This window comes from Lonchura striata, chromosome 20, assembly GCF_050655825.1.
Source record: "Lonchura striata isolate lonStrDom1 chromosome 20, ASM5065582v1, whole genome shotgun sequence".
NCBI lineage: Eukaryota > Metazoa > Chordata > Aves > Passeriformes > Estrildidae > Lonchura > Lonchura striata.
This window is the reverse complement of record NC_140722.1, coordinates 8853102-8874771: the sequence shown is the minus strand read 5'-3', so window position 1 is coordinate 8874771 and position 21670 is coordinate 8853102. Positions and strand designations below refer to the sequence as shown.

The 21670-nt window shown below is 43.0% G+C and overlaps 1 protein-coding gene across 7 annotated transcripts in view; it reads right to left on the bottom strand.

Annotated features, from left to right (window-relative positions):
* The window catches only part of RTEL1 (regulator of telomere elongation helicase 1), a 45587-nt gene extending 27593 nt beyond the window's left edge, over window positions 1-17994 (bottom strand). For all 7 annotated transcript variants that reach the window (XM_085558154.1, XM_021527334.3, XM_085558158.1 and 4 more), the window contains exons 1-16: window positions 17939-17994; window positions 16292-16412; window positions 14646-14844; window positions 14155-14248; window positions 13149-13230; window positions 12503-12563; window positions 12193-12268; window positions 11939-12023; window positions 11349-11414; window positions 9753-9906; window positions 9377-9415; window positions 8673-8751; window positions 7918-8015; window positions 6811-6866; window positions 4119-4196; window positions 3206-3287 (exon numbers count right to left, since the gene is read on the bottom strand). In XM_085558154.1, coding sequence (XP_085414280.1) covers window positions 3206-3287; window positions 4119-4196; window positions 6811-6866; window positions 7918-8015; window positions 8673-8751; window positions 9377-9415; window positions 9753-9906; window positions 11349-11414; window positions 11939-12023; window positions 12193-12268; window positions 12503-12563; window positions 13149-13230; window positions 14155-14248; window positions 14646-14844; window positions 16292-16393 — 1351 coding nt within the window. In that variant the 5' untranslated portion in view covers window positions 16394-16412; window positions 17939-17994. The remainder of the gene's footprint in view (window positions 1-3205; window positions 3288-4118; window positions 4197-6810; window positions 6867-7917; window positions 8016-8672; window positions 8752-9376; window positions 9416-9752; window positions 9907-11348; window positions 11415-11938; window positions 12024-12192; window positions 12269-12502; window positions 12564-13148; window positions 13231-14154; window positions 14249-14645; window positions 14845-16291; window positions 16413-17938) is intronic.
* Between the last annotated feature and the right edge of the window lie 3676 nt (window positions 17995-21670).

Sequence of the window (21670 nt, the reverse complement as noted above, 5' to 3'; positions counted from 1 at the left end):
CAGTCAAAGTGGAAAAACTAGACTATGACCAGCATATGGCACACTGCACCTGAACTTCTGAGAGTAAACCAGACAGCATCCAAAGTTAAAATTCCAGATGTATGGTATGTCCTTCTTTGGTTTTTGCCAGGTTTAATGACTTTTAATTAAAACATCACTGCTTCCTCATAATGTAATAAGAAAGTGTGTCCAACTGTGCACCTGCTTGAAAAAATAACCCCTTCTTTATGAGGAATTTCCTATATAACTATATAGGCTATAAATCTTTCACCTAAACTTCCCACTTTCCCCAGAGTCAGTTCCCAGACATTTCAATTTCTGCTCAAATCTTTTGTGGGATGTGGTGACACATATATATAGACACACACACATGTATTTTGGTGTCTGACTCTGAAAATATGTAAGTTATTAAGAAAAATAAATAAATCTCATCAGTAATTTCATTCATTGTTCAGCTCAAGCTTGCTGAAAACTGCATCAGCTTGTCAGAGACACGGGCACAAGGGAATGAAAACAATATCCATGTCAAGAACAAGAGCAGCCAGATCAAACATCAGCTTTTGTTTCTGTTTCTGATTTTCATGATTGTTTTCAGTAATAAAAATAAATACCTCTCACACAAGTATCACATGCATTTCTTTGAAATTTACGTATGTCAATCAAAGCCTTAGTTTCCAAAAGAAAAGGCTGATGTTTTCAGGAAATCCCCATTAGTATTTGCCCAGTGAGTGAGTCACTTACAGCTTAGAATTACAAGTGAACATTTAGCTAAAAAATTTACCATTCCTTCATTTGGACAGACAATGTCCAAACTCTGGAAGACTCACATTCCAAAATTCAGCAAATTCTCTATCTTTCTAACTCACACTAACAATTGGTGCAAAGTAGTTTGGATCTGTGCATGGACAAGCCAGTGAGTATCTACAGACAACACAGTCACTCAGCCAGGAACCCAAAAAATCCCAGCACAAAACCAAACTGGGCTAATATGGGATGGCCTGGAAAAGGACACCAGCCCCTCATGTCTGCTCCTCCAGTGCTCAGCTGGAAACACATTTCTGTAACCCAGCATGACAACTGCCAAGCACCAGTTCCCAGTTCCTGGACAAGTTGGGACTGCTGTACATTTTTAGCCTGGTGTGCTGCAATGATGTCTTTAAGCTTTACAATAATAAATCAATTTTCCAGGTCCCATTCACCAGCAGGAAGTGTTGGGTGTTAAACAAAGCTAATCTCTGCAGCAGCTTTTTCCATTCCTGGTACAAGGACAGCTAATGCAAGGAGAAATGGCTTGCTAATAGTTTACAAAATGGTGGTTTAGAGCAAACCATGAATAGGAGCATTTTAAATTAAACTGCAACAGTCCAATATTGTAGACATAACAGCATCTGTTCCCAGATGACTCAGGCAGGAATCTCATCAGCCACCCCAAGCTATGCCTTCTCCTCACCAACTACTTTGTAGAGAATGATGTTTGAGTGGGTAATTTCCACAAAATCCCTGGAAAACAGCTGTTCTTAAATGTTTTGAATTATTTCTATACAATTTGCTATATCATTACAGGAAACCAGAGACTCCATCTAACATGTCTGGCCTCTGCTAGGCTTATATAAAGCACAAGTCTCAGCATACTGAGGTGTGTTACACAGGTACTTGCAAATACCATTCTTATTTGAAAAATAAATATATTAGAATCCATTTACCGAATCACAGAATTCTCTCACTGCTTTGTATTTCTGTGTATAAATCCTCCAAATTGTGCAATTAACCTAAAAATGTTTGTATTAGCCTCTTCCTGCACCCATCTTTAACCAAATCTACTCAGAATTATTCCTATATCTTATCTTAAAACTCCAATTGAGGAATATCTCAGGAAAACAACATTTAGTGATTACCAAACGACACTAACTTCATGGAAATATTTAAGGGGATATTATGTGCAAACCCAGTAAATCCTTGGAAATTCATTCTTTGAAAAATGTTACTTTTGTCCTTAAAAGAAGGACTTCCATGAAACAGATACTTACATAATCATGAGCACTTAACTGAATAATTAAGTAGATAGTTATGAGACAAAGTATTTATAAAAATCCCTGAACAGTGCTCTGTTAAGAAGGCTTAGATAAAGGGATCTGCATCTGTCTTCTCTAACTGAAAATGTTTTCTTTTCAACCTAATTGTTAAAAAAAAAATTTAAAAAATCAGAAAGAATGAATGCTGCAGTCCAACAAAGCCAAGCTTGGTGCTGCTTTATTAGGAGCATTAGGATAAGCCTTTGATTCAGAAGCCAAGTTTCTTTTCTTCTAAATGTATGGTTTTGAAGAACAGTTATAATGAGGTAATTCCAGATATGGGATTTGCAGAGCATAAGGAACAAAACGGGTGGGAGGAGAGAGACAAGGAGAGAGAGAAATCCCAGTCGAACTGGAAAATATAGTTGAAGCTGAAACTATCAAGAACTGACAACACATCTTGAAAGTTGCTCAAATTAGGAAGTTTCGCTAAGCAGGTGATCCCAGTAAAAGTAAACATGCTCCAAGGCAAAACATTTTCTGCCTAAGAATTCACGTGATCTGGACAAGCTCTCTGGCACATCACATGAACCTTTCCTACAGAGCTCCAAAAATGAGTCAAACTGTAACACCTCCACAATGTAAATAATTTCAACAGAGAATGGAACGGAATTTACTCCTATACAATCTCTGACAAACATTTTTGCCATCATAACTGTACCTGAACCCCCTTCTTGCCACAGGCAGTTACAACCTTATTCAACATCAATTTTGTGTTTAACTCAACACAGTTGTACAGAGAAATCCAGCTGGTATGAGGAGAACAGAACCTGTCATGAACTTCAATATCAACCTGAGGGCTGGAGGAGAGTTCCCCATTCTTGGCTGCTCTAAAGATTTTCTCTACAACAATACACACAATTCCATGATGGAGATGATCTTCTTTCACCAGAATCATTGCCCTAAAAGAACTCCAGCAGTGCACAAAACACCAATGGTACAAGACATTTTTATATTGAGATGGCATATGTCACCTCCCCTTCAGAAATAACTATAAAAGTGAAAAGCCTGTCCCCAACTCATTGTATTCACAATGAAGCTGCACTTATTTTCTTCTATTTGAATCAGAAAGGAGCAGTTGAGGATTTTTCAATCCAGCTTTTGTACGAACCTCCCTAAGAACAGTCCTGTACCTTGTCTTTTTGAAGATGATGAGTTCCAGAGATCTGTCCTTTGTTTCTTTTTCTGATTACCATTATCCACATGAATATGTACCTGAATGAAAGTAACAAACATTTCTAGCAATGGCTGCAGAAACAAACTTGAACTTCATCTTTCAAAAAACACCCGGCCTACATTAAGAGAAATTAATGCAATTAGCACCACTTTTACATTGTTACTGAGGTTGTATAATTTCCTGTGTCCTTCCTATTTTGCTTCCAATATTTCAAAACTAAGGAGCATAAGAAGTGCATCACCATCCAACCAGTCATTTTTGAGTCAGATGATGGGAAGACCTTTTCATGGGCTGATCCGAGCAGAGACCAGGAACCCAGTTATTTGGGTATTTCCACCAGCATAAACTACACAGATTAAATACAGAAGACTATAGTGGTGGAAAGATTTGCTTCATTTGGCAACAAAAATAGTATCAAGTCTAAATGTGATAGCTAGAAAAAAATCTGTTCCTGAAATTCATCATAACAACACATCCCATAAATTCTAAAGTTTAAACAAATTAAAACAACTTCAGGGAGGAGGTTCAGTGGTTCTGCTGCATTTGCTTAGCACTGGTCTAAACTAAAAATACTTTAGTGGAAGAACACATTGATTCTTGCTTAATATGCAGTCTCAAATTTTTATGAAATTTACATTTGCTGCGTTGTCATAATTCATTTACAAACTCCTTTAAAAATTGTGGCTTTCTTCAGAATCTAAATTAAATACAGGTTCCTTTGATGGTTTTTTTTAGGTTGTGTGCTCTTTTCTTCCTCCCTGTAATCAACATCATGTGCTGTACTATCCACATCCTTCCAAGTCTGAGATACAAGGAGTACAGACATCAAATGCTGTGAGAATAAATGCAGCACACAAAGCCTCCCATACCTTGTAATATTTAGATATTGCCTGACGTGGCAGGAACCCTGTTGTGACTCCTTCTGGGGGATCCATGCTGAAGACTGTCTGGAAAATGGAGGGAAATGGAATCACAGAATTATTTAGGTTAAAAATTACCTCCAAGATGGTAGAGTCCAACCTGTGACCTTGTCACCAGCCCAGAGCACTGAGTGCCACATCCAGGCGTTCCTCTAACACCCTCGGGGATGGGAACTCCACCACCTCCCTGGGCACCCTGTTCCAATGCCTGACCACCCTTTCCATGAAGAAATTCTCCCTGATGTCCAACCTGAACCTACCATGGCACTGCATGAGGTCATTTCTTCTTGTCCTGTCCCTTGTTCCCTGGGAGCAGAGCCTGACCCCCCAATGGCTGCACCCTCCTGTCAGGGCGCTGTGAGGGTGAGAAGGTCCCCCCTGAGCCTCCTTTCCTCCAGGCTGAGCCCCCCCAGCTCCCTCAGCCTCTCCTGGTGCTCCAGCTTCTTCCCCAGCTCCATTCCCTTCCCTGGACATGCTCCAGCCCCTCAATGTCCTTCTTGTCATGAGGGGCTCAGAACTGGACACAGGATTCAAGGTGAAGTCTCACCACTGCCCAGCACAGAGGGACAATGACCTCCCTGGTCCTGCTGGCCACTTTATTTTTGATACATACATACCCATACATGCTTTTGGTAAAACCCCTAATGTGTCTTTGCACTGAGAAATGTCTCCACAAAAGTTACTGCTGCAATAACCTTAAATTTATTTCCTTACTCTTGTTATCAAACAAGACAGAGAACCTTAAATAAATGTAGTTCTTCCAGGCAATTCCTGCTACCCACATGGTGCTCTCATTGTTCCAAAAACTGCAACCCAGTATCTAAATATACTCAAACTATACAAATGACAATATTATTATTCACACTGTTCATAACTCTGACTGTGGATAAACAAACATTCTAAGGAGATCAGTCACAACCACGCACAGAAGAACTTTTTGAGTTCCTTCAGTTTAAAATTTCATTTGTGGTCCCTCTGCTAATAACATTCTGCTTAGAAAAATAATCAAGTTGTAATAATATCTAATTGTCCATATATTAAATTAAAAGCTTCTATCAGAGTTATGCTTTTCCCCCCCTTTCCTGCATGTGATGTCTCATGACTACAGATGATGCTCTTTAAAACATAAAGCATCCCCATGCAACTTCAATGAAAACAGCTGTGGTTCTCAAATATTTACAACTCTGCTAATTTTTCTAAACAAAATTTCTCCAGACATTGATAGGAATTAGCCAAGCTCATAAGAGTATCAGCTAGTTACAAGATGTTCCCCAGCAAATTAAAAAAAAAAAAAAAAAAGCATAATTCCTGGAAATATTTACTTCTGAAAAATAGCCAAAGATGTGGTGTACAAAAGACATTTTTATAATGTTCTTTGAAAAGTAAGAAAAAAATTACTATTCATTAAAACAAGCTGGTGATAGACTAATACTCAAAGACTCTGCAAGAAGCAAACACTGTTTACCCAACAAAAACTCTGTCCATGTCCCACCTGTCTCAAGGTGGCAAACTTTCCCCTGGCAGATCCTTTGCAGGCACTGCTCACGTGCATGTCCTCAGCAGAAAAGGGACCTGAGCTTTCCCCTCCAAATTCAAATCTCCTTTTGTCCATCCACAGCCCAAAAGAGCACACATAGACAATTATTCCCAGTCTTAGACAACAGTCCCCTGGGATCAGAGGACCTAGTTTCTATATCTGAATTTACTCATCTCTCAGCTTTGAAACCTTGAAAACCAATTTAAATTAGGCTCACCTGGCCTTCCCTCAGAACAGCAACATCTCCCAGTTCAAACCATTTGGTACCAGTGTACATAAATCACTACTACTGTACTGGAACACACATGAAGGTTTTGTTTAACCACTGCTAGCAAAACAAAATCCTGTGTATGCCACTGTGAATGCACCCTCACAGACACCCATGCATTCAGAATTCAGTGCTGCAAACCTGCCAGGACCATTCAAAACACACCCAGGTGACTTGTCTTATCATACAGGTCTGCAAGGTTTGAATATATTTTTCATTTTCAGTTTTAAACAGGGTGTTAATCTCTGGTGCTCTTTTGCACACATATTTTAGACAGACTACTGGCCCACTGCACCTCTAAATTTTATGGGCCTTGGGATTTTCATAATCAAAGTTTTGGAAGTGCACAACAGGGAGATGACAGACAACATTATGTGGATATCCATAAGTGTCACATTCAGTTCCTGTGGAACTGAAACATTTTTATTTTAGACATCTCATAAGTTAATAATTAAATTTTAAAAATACCGTAAAATTATCTTTTGTTTGCTCTTTTCCTTAGCCTCTCTTGTTATTTCATAAGATGATCTCATATTCCCAAACACTGCTGCAGAGAAGTTCAATGACTCAGCTCCACCTGGTGGATGCTAAGCCCAGCCAAAATTTAAATCCAGCATCTCCAGAAAGGGAGACCAGAACTACAAAAGAACAACCTGGGTAAAAATCAGATTAATCCATCCCATCAGGCAGCAGCTTTCTCCTCAAAACCTATAAACTTGTACCACTGCACAAGAGTACATGCCAGCAAGAATAAAATTGATCCAATATCTTTCCACATCTTTTTAACCAACTCTTCTATCCTTCAGATATTTATAGAAGCAACATCAAATATTTACCTGAATAATATCTGAGACCTTATGCAATCCAGATGTATTGACAAATATCCCAGTACCTGCAGAAAGCAACAAAAGATTACTCTTAAAATACAAATATACATCCTCTTGCTTATAGCCACACCTTATCTGAACAGCTCAACACTGAATATGACTTGAAAATATTCTCAGAAACAAATAATTTATTTCAAGTTTTTCATCATTATCCAAGGTGCAAAGAGAACTATAAAACTTGCATTCCATGTCTGAGACACTGGGAAGCTGTCACCCCAGAAAATTAAATACACTTAATAAAGATCTTCTCTGTCCTAAAAATGGGAAAGGAGCTAATTAAAGCAGCAATTAGAGGAGCAGTTAACATATGAAATACACTGATGGTGGGGATTTTGCAGCAGAAATGATCAACAGATGCACCTGTCAGGCCAGAATGCAAATGGCCTAAAAGGAGAAAGGTGCTGGGCAAAGAAAAAAGGAAGGGTGGATGTGTCATCCAAGGATGTCCCTGCAGAACTGACAGTCTGTATTCTACTCCCTTCAATATTTTTTCTGAAGAGTCTGCTGGTAAGAGCGAAATAATTTTCTTAACACATGTAGAAGTTGAAACATTTTCTTTACAGAAGAGCAATTTAAGAACAAGATGCTGACAGACACTATAAGATAAGCTTGTTAAATCAAGGAAGAAAAAAACCCCATATTATACAATTCTCCACCTTCCTGTTTTTTAACTCCAGGACCAAAGAAGAGCTCAAGACACGAAAAGCACCATCAGCAAAATGTCAGTAAGCTTCACACCACAATCCATGTGGTTTTGGAGAAAAATAGTGTCTGTGCAAAAGTCTCTATGTGCATGCATGGACCCATACGTGGGTAGACACTCATGTTTTGACACAAGGTGGCTCTCAGCATCAGCTCAGTTACATGAACAGACATAAAATATGTTTCCCAGCAGAGGACCCTGCACACCTTAATAAAAAGACAAGTCCTTAAGGTCAGGTTTTTAGCTTGTAGAAGCTTTGTCATTTGATTGTCACCCCTAACAACACAAATGTCCAGTTTCTTGCACTAAGTAGAAAATTCTGAGTAAAACATCTAAGGAATTCATGCACTTACGGCCTGAAAGAAACTGTAAAATCTGCTCCAGTGACTCCAAGAGGGAGGATTTGGTCTGCAGTGTTATTTGGGCCTCTGCAAACAGATCAAAGATGTAGCTGCAAATTACAAAGAAAAAGCAGAAATGGGTAAACACTGTAGAGAATCAAATGGGCACAAATAATGTTACTCTTTCAGAACAACAATTTCACCATCAGGTAACAATACACATTTCTGTCTCCATATGAATGAAAAATTTCCAAGAATAAAATTAAGTACTTGCTTATAAAGACAGTGCACAATATCGCCATGGCAGAAGCACACAGACCACATCATTCCATTTTCCCATCATTCCTCTCCAACATACAATCCAATATTAAGTTAGAAGCAGATTGGCATGCAATTTTCGTGATTTTTTTTTCAGCATGTACAAGTATCAGTTTAGAAATGGTCTTCCAGAGCTCAGAGGTACCTCAGATACATCACTGCAGCACTGGTACCTCTGCTTAAATCATGACACAAAATTGAAAGAAGCACAATGAGGAGCTTCTTCCAGCTCAGGAAACCCAAGCAGAGGATTTTTTACTCTTGCATCACTAAAAAAAGGAGTTCCTCCAAAAATAATGATTATTAAAGATAGGGGATTTAAGGAAAACCAAAATCTTCAATAAATACTATTCCCAGAAACTAGAATAGAGCTATAACTCCAATAGCTGTCCCAGCTCCAATTTGCTGTTCTTTTTAACATTTAAACACATTAATGAGAAGAAATATACCTTCCCTCTTTGGTGACTCCATTGCCATTTGCTGGCAGCTCTACTGCATCAATAGCACTTTCAAGTTGAAGAAGAATTTCTTTAGGAAAATTAAGAGGAAAAAGTTAGGTTGCACAGAAAGTTATGTCTGGGGCACATCTAAGTCACTTTTTCAAATGTACTCTATTATAAAGGCTGTTACAAAAAAGAGCAGCCCAGCTGTTCTTCTCTCAACTCTGTAAAAAAAATCAAAATTATCAAAACTAATTTCCTGGATACCACGTTTAAATATTCATATTCAACTCTAAGAACTTCCATGACCTCAATTCCTAATGAAGCTGAAGTCAGCAGCTAAATGTTAAACTCTTTACAGACAGGGAAAGTTGTTCTTGGAAATGCTTTGTATACATGAGGTATCTCGAGCCCTTGATGTTAACTTCAGGTGCTGACAGCAGAATGATGCGACTGAAGCAATTCCAGCACACTGACAACATTAGAAAAGATGGGAACTTCTAACAACGAAGGAAAAGACACATTCATCTGCCAAATCTCTCTTCTTAGGAAAAAACGAACTAAACATTCCAAAAACATCTTGAGAAAAGCCAGACAACTTAATGTCAATGAATGTCTCAGTTATAAGTAATGTATATGGCCATGCTACGTGAGCTTGATTTGTAATTGCTGACCTTTTAAAACTATTTAAACAGCACAAAAAATACACTTACTCTTGATCTTTGCTATATCTTCCAGTTCCATGTTCAGTCCTGTTGAAAAAAGTGAAGACTTCAAAGAGGTTGTTCCACATCTATTTCATTCCCAGTTTCTTTATGCCTTTCCAGAAATGATGGCTATGAAGGTTAGAATTGTGTGCATGGAAAGGTATCTTTTGCATTCCCTTCACTGTTCTCTCTTGTAATCCCTTATGTCACATTGGTTTGATCAAATCTTACAGTGTCTGGCAACAATTACTAATTAACAGCAATTTATTTACTATGGAGAGTGTAAATTTCCCAGAAACTTTCTCTAAAAGTTATGTTCTAGTTCTTGGTAGTGGCACTTTATAATCCCACAGAGACAAAGATGTGTCACTGTCAAACACACCTGAACTGGCCAATTCCATGTTGAATTCAGCATTGATTTCATTCTGTTGAACCACTTTGGCTTGCTCCTCCAGGACAACATTTATTGCATCCATTGCTGAAGCCAAATCATAGGGAGTCAAATCAAAAGAAGAGGACTCCTCACACAACTTCTCCTAAAATAAAAGGAATGGAAGAATTATTCTCACCACTCTGTGAGCTGCTTATTCAGGCAGTTTCAGACATGATGAAGTCCAGACAACCAGGCTTGATTTTATTTTTGATCTCCAGCTCAGGCCAGAGGATATTTTATAAACACCTGAAGACTTTGACTATTGCAAACAACATTCTTTCTGAAATGTAAACAGATTTTGCCTCTTCCACACTATCAACATTTTAGAGCATACAGACAGTAATTGTCTGATGTTCAAGCAGGAAAATTCTTTTACTTAGACAATTGGTTTGTTCTTCAAAAAAGTAATTTCTCTACTTTCTATTTAAAAAGTAGTAATGGTTTAAACACTCAGGATTAGTAAGTTTAACAAAATTTTCTTTGACTTTGAAAATTAAATCACATGTTGCTTTGGCAGAAATTTTCTTTCACAAAAAGAATAATTTTCCCTGAGGAACGATGATAAATAATAAGGCCTAACCTACACAAATATTTGACTGTAATAGCTATGAAGAAATAAGTTATAAAGAAAATAAGTTCTGAGTGAGCTGCATGTGTAAAGAAAGAAATTTTATTTCAGTGTAAACACTAAATTTCCACATATTAATCTGGAAGAGACAGCATCATCATATAACTATTGCAAAACAAGAAGCTGTTCTGGCTAATTTCTGCATGTGGACATCAATTAGTACTTCTTGCACACTATAAAGGGAAAAACAAATCCAAACCCCAAACAACTGTGACAGGATTTCCACACATTTTTCAAGAGAAAGATGCTCTGACGAAAGGAGCAAAGCCTGGGTGCAGCAATGCAAGGCTCTCCAGCGAAGCAGAGCTGGGTTGCTGTTTACTGAAAGGACACAAGGCACTCAGACAAGAAACCACAGCTGTTCAGCAGAAATCCCACTGGGACACTGTGGCTTCGTGTGGCAGAGAAAGGGACATATTTCAAATGTTCCTTTGCATTTCAACATTTGGGAAAAGTGCTGCAGTTTCAAGCCAGCTAAAAGGAAGAACTCCTTAGGCAGCATTATTTATTTTTTTCTTGTTTTCCTCTATGCGTGAGGACTTGGAAATGTTAAAAGAATCCTGTTTGCCATCTACTGCACTTGGCAGAGCTGATCCAGCTGGCCTTCAGGAATAAGTCTTTCATGATTTCTTACACAGTGTTTTCTTAGAAGTCTCCAAGAAAAGAAGCATGTTATGAATCAGGAGATGTACCCTTTAGAAAGAAACCATCACCTTGTAAAAAAAAATCAGCAATGTCAAAGGACTGTTAATTAAACTACAAAAATTTAACTGTCACAGAAACAAGAAATGTTCATGTTAACGAATATTAGCAACATACATCTGAATAGAGATTTTACAGGTTGTCTCTAATAGGATGGGGTCTGTTTTACTCTTTGGATGCAGATTGAAGAATGATAACAGACCAGAACAACTCACCACATTGTGAGCTTCATCGAGTATCACCACAGTCCCCTTCAGGTCCAAGTTGTGTGATTTCCTGCTCTAAAGACAAAATCAGAACAATGAAATGGACAAAAAGGCCACTGAGAAATATGGATTGGATTGGCTGAGAAAGTGAATGATGAGATACTTTTGAGTTTTCATGTATTTTGTAGTTGGGTTGGTTTTTACCTTGAAGAAAACAGCAAGTCATGGCTGTGGCTGCCCACTGCAGAAACCACAGAATCACTTTCTCTGGAAATTAAGGTGCTAAAATGTATAATGTAAATGTTTACCAAGGTTACAATATGTAATAAAGAAAAAAAAAAAACAACCCAGGTGTGCCATATTTGGATTCGTTTAACTAATTTGAGAAAGTTTAATGATTAATTTGAATCACTTTGAGTCATTTTTGGCAATAGAGATCTGGGAGAAGTGGGGTGTAAAGCAGAGGATTTTCCTTGCATTTACAATTTTATACCTAATGCATCCACTTACCAGGCATCACTCTTCACTGTTTATCCTCTAAAAGCCAACATAAGACAAACAGAAGAACAATTGTATTTAAAAGCAAAGTTACATGTTACCTTTGAGTCTAGCAAATAGTTGTAAGGCATAAAAATAATGTCTGCTTGCTGCTTCAGGCTTCGAGAGAGATAATAAGGACAAGCTCTGTTTAAAAAAAAAAAAACAGTACAGACTATATTGCTTGCAGAAATATTAAGAGGACATTCAACATTCATGCACTCTGATACATAAATGGATTAATAAAAGTGAACAGAGAAACAATTTTCATTATTTTCACAAGTCAGGGGGAGGAAGGTCAGAGAGGATCACTCACCTGTGCTTGTTTCCATTTTTAACCAAGTCTTCAATATCCATGATTGATTCAATCAGTTCTTTCTCTGTACTCTTTTCTGTAAAAGATGACATTGAAACCACCAGCTTAGGTGAAGGCATCACACAAAGGTTTGTAGTTACCCTGATCATCAAACTCATCCACTAATATTTCATTCTTGAAAGACAGTAAAAAAAAAAAACACAGATGGATTTTGCCAACTCTTCCAAACCTCTCCACCTGCCTAGCAAATCCATCCCTCTCCAAATCCAGGTCTTTGCTTCCAGGGGAGGTTAAGGTGAGCCACACTCACCTTCCACATTGTTATAGAAATGACAAGCACGAGCCATCACTTTCATTCTGCACATGTAGATCTGTAAAACAAAGCCTATTTCAGCCCAGAGTAGCACAGCTTGTCAGGCACTGAAAGCAGGTTAAAGAGTGCAATCAGTTCTAACACCAGCAAATGAATAAATGCTAATCACAGCTCTTCAGCTTTAAAACCACATGTCCTAATCACCTTGCAGGTTAGGCTTTTTTTGCAGCACAGAACACACACGTGCTGAGAGAAAAATGTGTTATATTTTACCATTAATACTTTTCAAAACAGTAATCTTTCATATTGTAAAATAACAGCTAAATCCATAATAGAAGCAATGTTTTGAACTTATTATTGCTCTTGAAAAACACATAAATAGCAGATCAGAAACTACAAATTAATAACTGTCATATTCTATACAGTGACATCTTTCTCTGGATAGAAAACGTCACCGAAGACTCAGAATTACATTTTGCACTCACAAAACTGGAAACTAAACACTCCTAAAAATACATTTTCAACTACTGTGTTTTCCCTGCAGCCTCCTGTAGTTAAACAATGTCAGAATGAAGAATGACACAGAAATGACACAAAAGCCTCCATGTTCTCCCTGAACATCCTCTCCAGGCTCTGATCTCACCTGCATGTGGTTGCCCTCCTGTCGCTTCACTTCAGGATTGATGCAGAGCTGCTCCCTGGATCCCAGCACACAAATCTTTGGCCTGGATACACAAAATTGACATTAAAAATCAGGCAAGAAAGAACAGAGTTGTACATGGTTAGATTCAATATCTCAAAAGTGAAAGATTCAGGAGAAACAGATGAGCCCAAAGCAAGGGTCAGAGCCAGAACAAGTCAATTAGTCTGTCTGTAATTGCTGTGTGTGTTACTGGACTTTGAGGCACTGCATTTCTGCTGGCAGCAGTGGGTGTTAATGAGCAGCAGCAGCTCACAGCAAGAAGTCACAAGCAGCAATTTACACCATCCACTTTAAAATTTGGGTTCTGTTATGACAGCTCAGCCCAGGCAGCTGGGGCCTGCCATCCATTACAAGCTTTTCCAAGCTGGTTGTGATTTTCAGAACAAGGTTTGGACAGAACTGGTTCACTATAAACATTCACCATGGTTTGGACTTTTCTGATTATTACAAGGTTGTATCTTTCCAAGTGCTACATAAACAAATGACTATGCCTGTCCAAAGAGCTCAGCCACACGCTGGTATGTGAACAGCTGAAAACTGTGACAGGCACTGGTATAACAAAACCACAAAGTTCTTCATAGATTTACATCAGCCTTGGGAGTGCAACCTGGTAATGGCTTCCCACTGCCTTTAAAAATGTCCCCAGAAAAATAGAAAGAGCAAAAATTAAAAAAGGTAATTTTATTAGTTAATGTGTCAAGTAAAAAACCTAAACCAGACTAAATTCAGAAAACTCTATGACTGAAGGAGAGAAGCTGTGAAGTATTAAAATAAACCAAACCCATCAGCAAAGAAAACCAGGTCCTAAACATGCACATTAAAGGAACTATATTTCTCTGGATATCATCTTTTATGCGTTCATCTACAAAAGTTCAAACAATAACTATACCTGAGGGGTTTCTCTACCTTTTCTTTGAATAAGGACACTACCCTAAATCATACTCACCTGTACACTGTGTTCTTTAGCTCATTAATGACCTGTGTAAGCTGGGAGTGAGTCCTGGAGGCATAAATTATTTTTGGAATGTCAGTGTAATAAGCTGCCAAACAGAAGAGAAAAAAAAGCAGAGAGACATTATAAGCATAGAAAGGAGAACTAGGGATATTCTTAGCCTCCTTCCCCAGCTGGTACTATGGCAACAGTTTGCCTTATAGAGACAGCAGGAAATGCTGTCATCTAACTATTCACATACATAAAATGAGCTAAATGATTTTTCTAAGAAACTAAAGAACTAAATGAGCTCCCAGAAAAATTCAAACTAGGTAAAACACCTTGAAAATGTATAAAACAGTGAAACTGTGCTTCAGCTGCTCAACAACAGCTCTGTAACTTGTATAATTGTATATTTATTATAAAAGACAGATATATTTATTATAAAAGACAGATAAAAGCACGTGTTGACTACCACCCCTGAGTGCAGAGGTGGTGGTACTCACTTGGGACATCTCCATCTGTGGCAGCAGTGCCCCAGGAGGACAGTGGTCTGTCAGGAAAGAGCTCCACCCCGTTCATGCGCTGCGCGATTTTCCGGGCTGAGATGGTGTCCTTGAAGTGCTCCCGCCAGGCCAGGGTGGAACACAGCAGGCACAGGGTCTTCCCTGTGCCTGTGGGGCTCTCCAAAATGCCATTTACCTTCTGTGTTGGAGAGAAATAAGAAAGGGATTTAAGGCTTCAGCAGGACAGGTCTTGGTGCAGCAGTGCATGTCCTCTGCCAAGGAGCAAACACCAGCTGGCAGCCCCACCAAGGAACACCCACACACGAGGTCTAATCAACTTGTAGGACCCTCTAATTAATTTAATGAGGTTCAATCAAACACCCAGAACCAGCCAACGGATTTATTTAGCACAGGAATTCAATTCTCCACTCTTAGAGCCATTGGAGTGTGTCACGTTTCAGTATAAAATACTGAATTAAATGAAAATATGAGAAGTTATTGGAAAAAACAGCCCAGAAAGTGGCTCCCAGTTAAGAGAGTGCTGGTTTCCTTTAGGATTAAGGTTGTATCCCATGGCAGTTTAGGCACAGAACTTTGTCAGCACTTGGAACACCTCGACCTACAGGATGTTATAATTTTTAAGTGTGTGACAATACTAAAAATTGGAAAAAAGCAGCAGCTGAGCTCAAGAGTATGAAAGGAATTTCTATCATGAGCTCACGACACTTTGAATTTGATGAGAGAAGGCACCAAGCAGGTACCGTGATCCACAGCAGAGCCAGGTGGAAAGCCACAATTCCCACAATAAGCTTGCTTGGTCCCTCAGAACAGGGACCATGAAGATGTGTCCAGGAAAAAAAAAAGATAACTACTGCGAAAAAACCATTTTATTATTTTGACATTCATTCATTAAAATTATCCTCTCGCACATAAAATGGAAAATTATACAAATATCCAAATATTAACAAGATGAGACCAAATTCTTCCTATGAGGAAACACTGAGACTATTGGGATTGTTCAGCCTGGAGAACAGAAGGCTCCAAGGTGACCTAACTGGGGTCTTCCAGTTTCTGAAGGGGGCTACAAGAATTTACAAGAACCTGTAGTAACAGGACAAGGAAGAATGGAGTCCTACTGACAGAGAGTAGGTTTATATTGGAGAATAGGAAGAAATTCTTCACTGTAAGGGTGGAGAGAGCCTGACACAGGCTGTCCAGAGAAGCTGTGGCTTCTCCATCCCTGGAAGTGTCCAAGGCCAGGTTGGAGGGGGTTTGGAGCAGCCTGGGATGGTGGAAGGGGTCCCTGCCCGTGGGAGGGGGTGGAACAAGGTGAGTTTTAATGCCCCTTCCAACCCAAACTATTCATGATTCTGTAATCCGTCAAGAACAGACTGCATGAATACAAGCAGCCTTTCTTCCTTTTCCCAGTTTAGGCAGGAACATCCCGTCTATATTTCTACTGACTGCCACCTGCCAGCCATGATTTTCATTACCACGGAGTAAAATAAAAATACAAGTAAAAGGTCAGAGAAGATTTGGAAAGGAAGCATACAAAGCACGTAAAGAAAACTTGAATTATGACAACCTCTTCTTAGAGAAACCATTTTGTGCAGTTAGCAATGACACACAGTTGTACACTCGCTCACCTTTTGCAGGCATTCCAGCACCTTGGCCATGTAGGCTTCCTGGCATGGGTAGGGCTGGAAGGGGAAATCCACCGTGATCCCGTTCAGAGTGATCCTGGGCATGGCTCCTTCCCTGAGCTGCCTGCAAGGAAGGGCAGACCATGCTGACCCTGCTGTCCTGGTGATACTGTGCCATGATAAGGCTGGAAGAGACCTGGCAGTTCACCTCATTCAACCCCTGCTGTGGGCAGGGATGCCTTCCACTGCGCCAGGCTGCTCCAAGCCCCGCCCAACCTGGACACTCGGGATGGGGCAGCCACAGCTTCTCTGGGCACCCTGTGCCAGGGCTGTCACCCTCCTCAGAGGGAAGAATTTCTTCCCAATACCGCACCTACCCCTGCCCTCAGCCGGGCTGCAGCCGCTCCCCTTGTCCTGGCACCCCGGGCCCGTGTAAAGCTTCGCTGCGGGCCGCTCCAGGCACGGCAGGGAGCGGCTCGGTCACACCGCTCCGGGCCGCTACAGCGACACGGGGACACAGCGACAGGGACACGGGGACACAGCGACAGGGACGCGGGGACACCGTGACAGGGACGCGGGGACACAGCGACAGGGACATGGGAACACAGCGACAGGGACGCGGGGACACTGTGACAGGGACACGGGGACACAGCGACAGGGACACGGGGACACTGTGACAGGGACACGGGGACACAGCGACAGGGACGCGGGGACACCGTGACAGGGACACGGGGACACTGTGACAGGGACACGGGGACACAGCGACAGGGACGCGGGGACACCGTGACAGGGACACGGGGACACAGCGACAGGGACATGGGGTCACGGCGATAGAGCACACGGGGACACTGTGACAGGGACACGGGGACACAGCGACAGGGACGCGGGGACACCGTGACAGGGACACGGGGACACAGCGACAGGGACGCAGGGACACAGCGACAGGGACATGGGGACACCGTGACAGGGACACGGGGACACAGCGACAGGGACATGGGGTCACGGCGATAGAGCACACGGGGACACTGTGACAGGGACATGGGCACTCGGGACCGCCCGTTCCGGCCCGCGGTCCCACATCCCTGAGCTCCGGGGCTACCGTGTCCCCGTGTGCTCTATCGCTGTGACCCCGCGTTCCCGGGGTCCCAGACCCCTGAGCTCCGGGTTTCCCGGTGTCCCTCTGTCCCCGTGTCCCGGTGTCCTCGTGTCCCCCTGTCCCCCTGTCTCTCTGTCCCCGTCCCCTGTCCCGGTGTTCCCGTATCCCGGTGTCCCCGTATCCCGGTGTCCCCCCGTCCCCTGTCCCGGTGTCCCCCTGTCCCCTGTCCCGGTGTCCCCGAGTCCCGGTGTCCCCGAGTCCCGGTGTCCCCCTGTCCCCTGTCCCCGTATCCCGGTGTCCCCGTGTCCCCTGTCCCCTGTCCCGGTGTCCCGGTGACCCCGTGTCCCGGTGTCCCCCTGTCCCCTGTCCCGGTGTCCCCGAGTCCCGGTGTCCCCCTGTCCCCTGTCCCGGTGTCCCCGAGTCCCGGTGTCCCCCTGTCCCGGTGTCCCCGTATCCCGGTGTCCCCGTGTCCCCTGTCCCGTGTCCCGGTGTCCCGGTGTCCCCTGTCCCGGTGTCCCCCCGTCCCCTGTCCCGGTGTCGCGGCGCTCCCTCACCTCCCGCCGCGCCGTTCGGAATCCCCGCGCCGCTGTCACGTGTCCCCTCACGTGTCCCCTCACGCGTCCCGCGCGTCACTTCCTGCGCGCGCTCTCGCGGGAGCGGCGGCGTTGCCCCGGTAACGGCGGCGGCCATGGCGGGCCCGGCCCGGGAGCCCGGCGGAGCCCGGGCCTTGGTGTCGGGGAGCCAGCGGGGCCCGGGCGGGAGCGGCGCAGGCCCGCTGGGGGTTGAGCGCCGCCAGGTCTGCAGGAAGCCGGTTCCGCTCCCTGTGGTTCAGCCGGCCGGTTCCGCAGCCGCTTCCCCCGGGGGCGGAGGCCGAGCTTCGGCCGCGGAGGGGCGGAATATCGGCTGCTCGCTGGCGAAAAGCCGCGTTCCCGAAGCCTCCCAGCCCTGCGCCGGGGCCACCCGGGCCCGGCGTGTGTCCCCTTTTGGGCGGCTCGGGAGCGAGCGATGCTCGGTGCCCCCGGGCAGAGCCCGTGTGCCGGGCCCTGCTGCGCTTTGTACCGGCCTCCGCTCCCCCGGCCTCCGCTCCCCCGGCTCCGCTCCCCCGGGCACGCAGCACAGGGCAGGACACGGCGGGGCTCTTTGTGGAACCCGCGGCGTTTGAGGTGGGAGGGATCTGTGCCTCTGTGCTGAGCTCCTGCCTTAGGAGCGGTAATGAATTCTGACGGGTCTCTTTTGTTAGGGGTGAATGTGCCGCTCCTTTGTTCCCGGCTTTTCTGCTCCCACCCTTCAGTCCCCTGCCAGTGCATCCAGGCACATCCAGGGTTTGTCGGCACATTCCAGGTGCTGAGGCCGTGTGGCTGTGGTGAACTGCTCTGGATTGATGGATTACCCAATTTTGTAAGAATCTGGTTTTAATAAATGTATAGGCATGGCTTACTTGTATCCCCAAATTTTGTAAAACTGTGTTTTATGCAGCTATATGAGAAAGAAGGCAGGAAGAAAATACTTGGTACTCATCTCTGTGGTTTATTGCCATGTCTCATGCTGTCACTGCATAGATGTAGAACAGGATGTGGCTTCTTTTATTGTACCTTTTAAATGCTTTACTCCTGACCAGCTGCACAGCTTGTTTGTGTGTAGAAGGGTTCTGATGTTAAAAGGAGCAAACCTTAAACTATATAAGTTAAACATTGTGTGGTTTGTTCTGTTCCCAAACTCGTGGTACCTCCTGTGTCATGGTGTTGGGTCAGGGGAGCTCATGGGTGTTGCTGTTTTGGTGGCCAGCCTTTAAATTCCTTCAGCTGAACTTCCCTGGATCATAAGCTGTCTTTAATTGCAGGGAATGAGCTGGAAAATTGAGTTATTCCTGTGGAACTTTGTGTGCTCCACACAAAATTTAACAGCTGGTTTTGCTCATGTTTCTGACTGTGAACTCTTTACTGTGATACCAGTCACACATGATGAAGCTGCAAAAGAAATCATTTTGTCAAGATTGTGAAATGAGAATGTGGGATAACCTTAGGGGAGAAAAAATTATTTAAAACTCCTCAGAAATACATGGAATACTCTGTTATCGTTATTTCCTGTAAACACATCTTTCCCACGTGGAAGAACAATATCAGAAGTGTATCAAAGGAGAATATTTTGCCTTGTTGCAGTGCTGCTGGTAGAAGCAGTGTCACCTGCTGAGAGAGGGGAGCTGGAGGTGAGCAGCCCGAGGCAGGAGTGGGCTGTGAGTCAGCAGGTGCCCGTGTCCAGCAGCAAACATGCATCAGCAGCTCCTGGAGGCTGCTCCTCTGCACCAGTGACCTCACCTGACCAGGGCTGCAGGCTGCCTCCAGCACTGCTGGCCTTCTGAAAACAGAACACAGGAAATGGTTGTAAGCTTACAGAGAAAAATGTATTCTTTGTTGTGGAGGTTTAGTGAAGCTGCAGCATCTGTTGGGATAAAGACATGATAAATAAAGGTGTTGGTCTCACACTGGATTGCCATCTTGGTGTTTGTCTGCCTAGATAGACCCTGAGTTCTTACAAAGTAGAGTTTTGGAGAGGAAGGAGAGATTTGAAAACTCTGTCCGAGCACCACAAAGAGTTGTGTGCCAGCCCAGCCTGTCCCTGCCAGCCCAGCCAGGAGGAACTACCCCATCTCCACTTCTCACTCATTCCTGGGTTTTAAGGTCTTGGATACACTATTTTTCATTTTCGAGAAAAAGAAACGAATGTACAAAATAAAAACCTTGTGAAAGATGGTCCTTTACCTCTGTGGGGAGAGGCTGAACCACACCGGAGACCCCAGCAAGGGGAACACTGATCATGTGCAGAAGTGCAAAGTGAATAATGGCCGTGTTTGTTCAGAGGCTGCCCAGGCAGGATCTCTTTCCAGATGAGATCCAGATGCTGCCAGAGGAGCAGGAATCTTCAAGAAAGGGACAAAAGAGCAACGAGGGCCATCTGTGAAACTCCTGTGGTTGGCATGAAGGTTATTTACCTCTTTTCAGATCGAGGAGGATTGACTTGCCATTTGTTGTCTTTCTGAGTTTTTGTTTGCCCCTCAAATTATCTGATTTCTTTTAATCCTGATAGTCCAGAGCATTGCAGTCCATTTACTGTTGGGAAGTAACAACACAGCTTTCCACCTTGACCCTCCAAATCATTTGCTCCCCACTTCTCACAGTGTATTCCAGTGGGACACATGGCCATGGCACCTTTAAATCATTCCACATCCTTTCCTCAATAAAATTAATACAATGTGTGCTGGATTGATGCCAAAAGATCCAGAATGTTGCAAGAGGTAGTCAGACCCTCTTGGGACTGCTGGGAATATCAAAGCCAGAGTTCATCCTGAACAGAAGGGGGAAGTCACTCCACCAGCCAGGTGCCTGGGATGGCTGCCTTCCTCTGATCATGGCAAAGGTGTTTTTGAAACACACACAAGATAACCTGTCAAGTCCTGGAGATTCAATCCAAGGGGAAAGTAGAGAGAGTTGGAACTACAAAAAAAGGCTTGGACAAAACAGGGGGCAGTTAAAGGTCATTAAAAAAAGTCCCGTTGCAAACACATGGAAAACGTGTGGATAGTGTTAATTTTTTTATGAGTTAGACATTTTCTCTATTTTTCTTTTTTTTTTTTTTTTTTTTTTTTTCCCATGACAGTGTTAGGGCACTGACTGGGGAAAAAAATAGGAAAGTAGAAAAATCTCTAATCTTTCAGACTGAATTTAGTAGGCAGTGTCTGTGGCTTCTGCCCCTGAGCAAGCCAGAGCGCTGGCAGGTATTCCAACAACCTGTGGTTCTCTGCAGCAGCTGGAATTGTTTGGGAGTGTCTGCATTGCAGCGTGCCAGGAGATGTGTGGGTTTGGGAGGATTCCTTGCTCCCAAGTGTGTGTGTGTTGCTCTAAAAGCACAGAAGCATTGGCCCCTGGCAATAGCCACAAATGGAAATGATAGAAATTATAAAGAACAGACAGAAAATTATAAGAAAAGAGGTCCTGGTGCTTAGGGTGGAGGAGAAACCCAGAGAATTCTCATTGAAATTGAAAAGCTCAATTTTGCTCTTTCTCCTTTACTTTTACAGCAGTTTCCTCCCCAAACTGCAGCTCTTTTAGTGCCTCAGTGCTGGTGCAAAAAAAAAAAAAAAAAATTAAAAAAAAAAACAACCAACTAATCCCATGCCTAAAAACCTGCTGGGATCCCTCCTCCCTTTGCTGTTTGCCTAAAGCTGCTGCAAGGTTTGGAGTTTGGGCTTCACACCTCAGCCCAGTCAAGCCTGACCCCCGACCTGGCCC